The sequence below is a fragment of the Centruroides sculpturatus genome, unplaced genomic scaffold (assembly GCF_000671375.1).
Source record: "Centruroides sculpturatus isolate CEXI.00-Female unplaced genomic scaffold, Cexi_2.0 scaffold368, whole genome shotgun sequence".
Lineage (NCBI taxonomy): Eukaryota > Metazoa > Arthropoda > Arachnida > Scorpiones > Buthidae > Centruroides > Centruroides sculpturatus.
Window position 1 is genome coordinate 240,764 of NW_019385149.1, and position 8,197 is coordinate 248,960.

The window sequence follows — 8,197 nt, forward strand, 5'->3', positions numbered from 1 at the left end:
CCCCTGAAATAATAAATTCCTATTACAAATATACTGAATTATTTATATTGTTATATTGACCAAATAATAATTTATGGGCCAAATGAATAATAATAATTTATATTGTTAATTTAAATAATAATTAAAATTGTTAATTTGAATGTTTGAAATATGACACACGATAGGGGTGCCTCTAGTGTACGTTATCAAACGGTTACGTGGACAGACACCTGTTGAATGGGTTATATATATAGATGTGAATGGTAACAAATTGTTGTGGTTATTCATTTCTTGAAAAGAAGTTATAAAAATCCAGCAACATTTAAAACTGTGTGTATGGTGTCATCTGTTATAACAAAAACTTTTTGTATTTTTAATTATTATAGAATGGCAAAAAGCTTAATTTTGAGGGTAAGGATGGGATTTATTAAAAAAAAATTATAAATGCTATTAATGAGTAAAATCATCATTAAGTTGGATTCTACTTGAGATATGACACACAACTCCCTTTAATCAAAATTTAATATCATCAATCCTGCTAATAAACTGCAAAATTTCAACAAAATGCACAGGAATTATTAAGCTTCAAACTAACATCCATACATACAGAAAAAACTTCCAAATTTTTTGCATTTCTTGATGTTTCAAGGTTCTGAGTCCAAAAATGTAAAGATCTTGTGTGGTAATTTTTTGCCGAATTGCCATACATTTCCTCTGTTATATGTAATAGAGATGGGAGAGTAAAAATAGGAACTATTTTTATTTTCCTTCTTTCAGTTATATTGATGTATACTGAGTTCTCAAATTATATGAGTGTTACATTCTAGGTAAGTGTCATGTGTTTTAAATTTTGCATAATATGAAGAANCATTAAGTTGGATTCTACTTGAGATATGACACACAACTCCCTTTAATCAAAATTTAATATCATCAATCCTGCTAATAAACTGCAAAATTTCAACAATATGCACAGGAATTATTAAGCTTCAAAGAGGGTGAACAAAATCATGCCAAACACTAACATCCATACATACAGAAAAAACTTCCAAATTTTTTGCATTTCATGATGTTTCAAGGTTCTGAATCCAAAAATGTAAAGATCTTGGGTGGTAATTTTTTGCCCAATTGCCATATGTTTCCTCTGTTATATGTAATAGAGATGGGAGAGTAAAAATAGGAACTATTTTTATTTTCCTTCTTTCAGTTATATTGATGTATACTGAGTTCTCAAATTATATGAGTGTTACATTCTAGGTAAGTGTCATGTGTTTTAAATTTTGCATAATATGAAGAAAATTTTCCATTAAAACAATGGTAAATGCCATAATTTAATTGTGTTCTGCATGCAAGTATTTTAATAATGCTAAAGATGTGAATATGCCGCCTTAATATAATTTTAATACTTCAATATAAAACAAGCAATATGAATAAAATGAAAACAGTTTGTACAGATAAATTGCAATTTATCTGTTTATTGAAAATCTAGTTGTAAAAAACAGAAAAAAGAAAATTATTAAATTTGATGTAGCTTTACTTTAATAGTGGTATGTTTAAAAGTTTGCTTGTAAATTATGAATAAAAGCTGATTAACCTGTCCCGTGTTATTCCTGAAATATCTCGTGCAGTGACCTTATGACCTTGACTGTTGGACCGAGATATCTTGTTTCTGCATCGGGACATTTTTTATACTAGATGTTGTAAGTCGGCATAATTTTTATATTAAAATTAATTTCTGAAATATAATTTTTTTTGTTTTTACATTTTTCAATATATTTATTTTATATGTGTATAATAAAAAAATAATTTTTAGCAATACAATAGCCATGATTATTATTTTAAAAAAAATTTTCATTAGGCTTAATATCGACAAAAATTTAACCGTGAAGAGACACGCAATGGAGAAAAATTTTAACATGGAATAGTGTACGGAAAGTTTTGTGTCATCTTGTTGGTACCTTCTGGATCATACCTGAAGCCATTACTCCAATCTATGGGGCATGATGCTATTGCAAGGGGCATGCAGCTTTTACCAAATTATCATTTTTTAATACAGACAAACAAACAGAAAGTTAAATTGATGAAAAAATGAATCAGCAAAACAGTTATGCCTAATTCACAACCTCATCCAAATAACTCTGGTACAAATGATAAAAATCTGCTCACATTCTTGCTGAAATGTCTCAGCAAGAGTCAAGCCCTGTGAACAATATACTTTATTTAAAAAGGTATATTGTTTTGTAGGCCATTAAATAAATTATAAGGACAGTATCTATGAAATTAGATTGTTATGAAAATTGAGGGGGTCATAACAATTTTCTTCTGAAAGAGGATGGTGGTACATTAAGTTTGGAAACCACTGCATTACTCCAAGAGAATACTTTCCTTAATCAGCTTTTATTCAGAAGAATTTAACTGATCTTTCAGACATTCATTTTAATGAATTTTCTACTGGTCAATGGCACCTAAATGATATGATGCAGATATATCTTGCCTTACATTGGTAATTTGTTTTAGGAGAGGCAACTTAAGTCAAATTTACCTGTCTCCGAATTTACTTGTCACTAGGCTAAACCACAAATAACCATTCCCAGTTCTGTATTTTATTTATAAATGCATTTTTAATAATATATGGTTAATAANTTTTAAAAAAAATTTTTATTAGGCTTAATATCGACAAAAATTTAACCGTGAAGAGACACACAATGGAGAAAAATTTCAACATGGGATAGTGTAAGGAAAGTTTTGTGTCATCTTGTTAGGTACCTTCTGGCTCATACCTGAAGCCATTACTCCAATATATGGGGCATGATGCTATTGCAAGGGGCATGCAGCTTTTACCAAATTATCATTTTTTAATACAGACAAACAAACAGAAAGTTAAATTGATGAAAAATTGAATCATCAAAACAGTTATGCCTAATTCACAACCTCATCCAAATAACTCTGGTACAAATGATAAAAATCCTCTCACACTCTTGCTGAAATGTCTCAGCAAGAGTCAAGCCCTGTGAACAATATACTTTATTTAATAAGGTATATTGTTTTTTAGGCCATTAAATAAATTATAAGGACAGTATGTATGAAATTAGATTGTTATGAAAATTGAGGAGTCATAACAATTTTTTTCTGAAAGAGGATGGTGGTATATTAAGTTTGGAAACCACTGCATTACTCCAAGAGAATACTTTCCTTAATCAGCTTTTATTCAGAAGAATTTAACTGCTCTTTCAGACTTTCATTTTAATGAATTTTCTACTGGTCAATGGCACCTAAATGATATGATGCAGATATATCTTGCCTTACATTGGTAATTTGTTCTAGGAGAGGCAACTTAAGTCAAATTTACCTGTCTCCGAATTTACTTGTCACTAGGCTAAACCACAAATAACCATTCCCAGTTCTGTATTTTATTTATAAATGCATTTTTAATAATATATGGTTATTAATAAGAATCTATTTTAAGCTTACAAACAAATAAATTTTAGTTTTTAATATAGTATAGAAAAAAAAATCTAAATTTACGAATACATGTACACAAACTTGTAAATATACATGTTTACAGTTTGGCAAGGTTTACAGTACATTACGGACTCTTTATTTGTGAATGTGGTTTGCTCTAAGACATTATAAAATAAAATGATTTTGTAAGGTTAAATAACATATACAGTTATTAAAATTATTTTGCGATAGTAGAAAATAAATTAATTTTTCGTTAAATTTACCAATATCGAGTTGTGCTGACATTGATGCCAAACAGTAGATATTGGAACTACTGTGGAAAATGCCAATAATTGAGTCTTAAAGACAGCTAAATAAGATGACAACCAGATGTTTTCATATTTTGTTCTATAGGATTTATGATGATCATATTAACATTTACTGTAAATGTGTATATTTTAATATGATTTTTGTGCTTTTAATGCTTTTCTAGTGATATTACGACTTCAATATTTGTGGCAGACAGATGTAAAGTTGAATAAAATGATTTAAACTTGATTTTTATTTTTCCATATATTTTTTTTTGACAAACAATGTATAATTGAGAATGACTTAACTCGAAACGACTTAATCCGATTTATGCCTGTATATGTAAACATTGTTATTAACATAACCATTTTGTGTGTGTGAAATTTTGAATTGTGAACATATTTTGAACAATGTGTGTTGGTTTTTCTATTATGTTATTTTAAAATTGCATATTTCAAACATGCATATTTGAGAATTTAAAGTGTGAGAAGAATTTATTTAGAAGATTAAATGAAAATAAGTGACATTATAAGGACTTACATTTGTTTGTAAGAAGTGTAGCAGTAGATTATAACCACTATATTGATTTGACAGATAGCAGTCAATTACAGTCAAGGTTTTTTGCTGTAGAAGACGAAAGTAAACATTACCATTTGTCATAGATAATATGATTCTTTTAATAATTTATAGGACTTGATAGTTCTAGAAATCATTAAGCATAGGCATTAGATAATCTAAATATCAGTAATTTTCTATTATCGTTTAGAATTCAATGAAGAATTAGTTGAACTTGAATTATAATAGTATCAAGAACTTATAGAAATGGTTCATAAATTTAGTTATGGTATTTAGTTTAGATAAGGCCAGACAACATTTTTAAATGGTAGTCCAGATAAAATGTCTAAGGCACATGGTATCAATTTGTTTTTCTTTTTTAGCTGTCCATTTATAGGATTATTAAAATTGCATATATTGAAAAAACTGTTATTAACAGTTTTGTGTTAATTATACTAATATTTGTACAGATTCATATATATAATTGATTTTATTAATAATAAGAAATGAAATACAAATTGAAGATATTTTTTAAATTAAAAAAGTTTTAAGGCATGTGCTTTAAATTGGGCCTTACCTATACTGATTTTAACTCAGAAGACAGCTTTTTGTTAGAATTGTGTGTTTTGGACAGGAAACCTAACTGGCTTCTTTTCAGAATAAAAAGCAATTGACAATATTATTACTAAAATTATATAAAAATATATAGGTTTACTTAATTTTATTATTATTTTTAAGCAGTAATAATTTTAATTTTCTGATTTTTTAAATCTTATATTCCTACAGATGTCATTGCAACAAATTAGTCTTGAACTGCAAAAGAACTATGCAGATCAATTGGAAAATGATGCTGCTCTTCAGAAGGTAGTATCCTCTTTAATCATGTAAATTTGCTTTAACAAGATTTTTCATTATTATGGTTGAAATTTATTTTTAACAGATGATTGAAGAGAGATCAAAATTGCCTGTTTGGGCAAGCCAAGATGAAATTTTAAATGCAGTTAAACATAATCGTGTAGTTATTATTAGAGGAGCTACAGGTTGTGGAAAAACCACCCAGGTAACTAAATTGATACATTGTAGTAATAATAATTCTGATTTTTATCTTTATCTTGGTTTAATTTAGATATTATTGCCATTGAAATGATTAAATCACTGAATACTTATATATCAATGCTAAAACTAAATAGAATTGAAAGAACTAAAAAAAAAAATCTTTTTGAAAAGATTTATTACATTAAATATATTTGTTTAGATTTAATCAAATAAATTAAATAAATATTTATTCATTTACTTATTGTGGAAATATACAGTAAATTTACTGTATATTTTCACAGATAAGACGATAGTTGAATTATAAAAAAAGATCCCCAAAATCCGGGGTCATCTTATAGGACAGATACAAAAAAATTAGATTGAAATTTATATAAATTAAAACCATTATAAAAACAGACAAATCATAATTATTTACTAGTAGAGAGTAGGGTATGTCCACAAAATAGAATATTCAAGATCATTAGCCAAATGCCTGAATCAGTGTGAATGTTTGCAACAATTGCAAAGCAGTGCTGCCAGATGCAAAAAAATAAAATTTGTTCATTTGAAAAATTACAAAGAGTACATAATTCCATGTACACTATACAGCATTATTATCCGGATGATGATTGCTGATATAAACTAAATTCATAGGCCATTGATAGTTTGGAGGTCATCTTATAGGACATATATATGCTAAAACTATAAAACTTTGTTGAAAATTTATACTTTGTCTTATTTGCGGAAATATACAGTATTTCTGCAAATAAGACAAAATTTAATTTATTTTTGGTTTGTGAGTTTATTGAAGATGATGTTTTCAAAAGCAAAATTCTTATAAAATAATCTGATTTGAACTTCTACTGATGTAAAATTTAATCTGGATGAATGTTTACGGAATCTTACATTTTCAACTTCTGTGTCTGGGTAGATCTGTAGATTTGAGCAAAAGTTTGAACTGAATTGATAAAATAGAACATTAGGTGCTAAATTATATATAATTTGAATAGCACAGCACACATTCTTTGTAAATTTTAGCATTTTAAGTTACTAAAATTTTATGATAAGTAAACAAATGAGTAAATACAATGTTAAAGAAGCTGGTTTTAATGTGGTTTGTTAACATACATAGTTTTTTTAGCATGTTAACCATTTGACTCAATAATCCAATTTGAACTGCATTTGATACATATTAATAGCATGTAACAAATTTAAATTTGTATATTCTATTTTTGATAACTTAACTATTTTACGATAGAACTCTGATTATTTGCAGAAACTAACACTACCTCAGATAAAATGGGTGGCCACGGCCATTTAGGATTAAAAGTTACAAATATAAAAGATCTTGGTATCACCTTTAAACCTCTTTTTTTTACATCTTAATGAGTTTTATCAAATATGAGGAGAACAATTTTTATATCATTTATTATAAAGCTAATATGTACAATAAGAATAAAAATGTGTTTTATTGTATTAATAGTTGCATTTTAATATGAACAGTTTGACTCAAAAAAGTTAATTAATAAAATGTAACAGAAATAAATCATTTGTAATACATATTATTGTTTTAATACATATGTACAGTATAAGAATTACAGTACAAGAAAAGTTGTTATAGACTCATCTTGGATAATGCAGAATCTCTTGATTGGAATTCTGCTGTAATTCTAAATTTTGAGTATGATTCTGTAGATAGTGTTCTTTATGAACTAAAGTTGATGATGGCTACAAAAAAGCTCAAAACATCTACTTTATTTTGTAACTATGATAGATAGGCTTACCATAATATTTTTTTCTCAAACTGGGACAATTTTGAGAAAATATTCGCAACAGAAAGTTAAGCCTACTAGGATAAGTACCTATGATTGAAAACACTAAATAAAGTAGTTGTTAACAAAACAACGAGTTAAAAGCAATTTTTAATAACTGAACTATCTTATTATTAAGAAGTTATTAATATTTATCACTAATGTGAACTTTTTTAAAAATTCTTTGTCACTTAAATTGATACATTTAAAATATGACAATACATTTGAGGAAGTTCCTATTTCTTGCCTTATGTTTCGTATGTTTCAAGTGATTTTTAATGTTTGATGCCCATCGTGAGTTACTGAAAATTCTGAAAAGTACAGTTCATATTTCACTTCGTCAATATGATCACAGACTTTTTCAATCATCAGTAAACACATGGTTTCTTTTTGGCACTTTAGAGATTAAATGAATTTAATATACAAATAATCGCAAATGCCGACCAGCAATTTGAACTCTAATTGAAACAAAATATCTAAAAAAATGAAATAAAAATATCTGGATTTCATAGGCTATGTGCTAATATAAATTCTGTGAAGAAATATATGAATGACAAAATAAAACATCTAAATTCATTAGGTCATATGCTATAAATTTTGGAGAAAAATATCTAGATGACATTAAAAATACTTAGATCTAGATACAAAATACAGTGGTACCTCGGTATACATCTGCCTTAGAATACGTCCTGTTTGGACGAAACAAATTTTGCTCGGTATACGACTTTTGTTCGGTATACGACATAATTCAATTATACGTGCCATCAATGAACAAGTAGCACTATCGGTGTACTAGACCAGACTAGACGTTCGCAGTGCAACGGTTTATAACTTTGTTAAATTTCTTCTGATTTTAATTTGTAAGTAAAATTTTATTATTTTTATTAATCACGAATCACAAAAAGGCAAATGAAAAGTGAAAGAAAACTAAAAAAATGACTAGAATTACAATGGAACTGATGAAAGAGATTGTTGAGAAATACGAAGGTGGCACGCGTGTTCGAGATTTTAACTGTTGTTTACCGTATTCCGAGAACGACGATATGGACAATCGCGAAAAATAAAGACAT

General features: G+C 27.5%; 1 protein-coding gene across 1 annotated transcript in view; it reads left to right on the forward strand.

Moving 5' to 3' along the window:
• LOC111635453 (ATP-dependent RNA helicase A-like) overlaps positions 1-8,197 on the forward strand; it is a 75,003-nt gene that overhangs the window by 9,171 nt on the left and 57,635 nt on the right. The window contains 2 exon segments of the mRNA XM_023380415.1: positions 5,068-5,145; positions 5,222-5,380. Of these exon segments, the coding sequence (XP_023236183.1) occupies positions 5,068-5,145; positions 5,222-5,380 (237 nt within the window).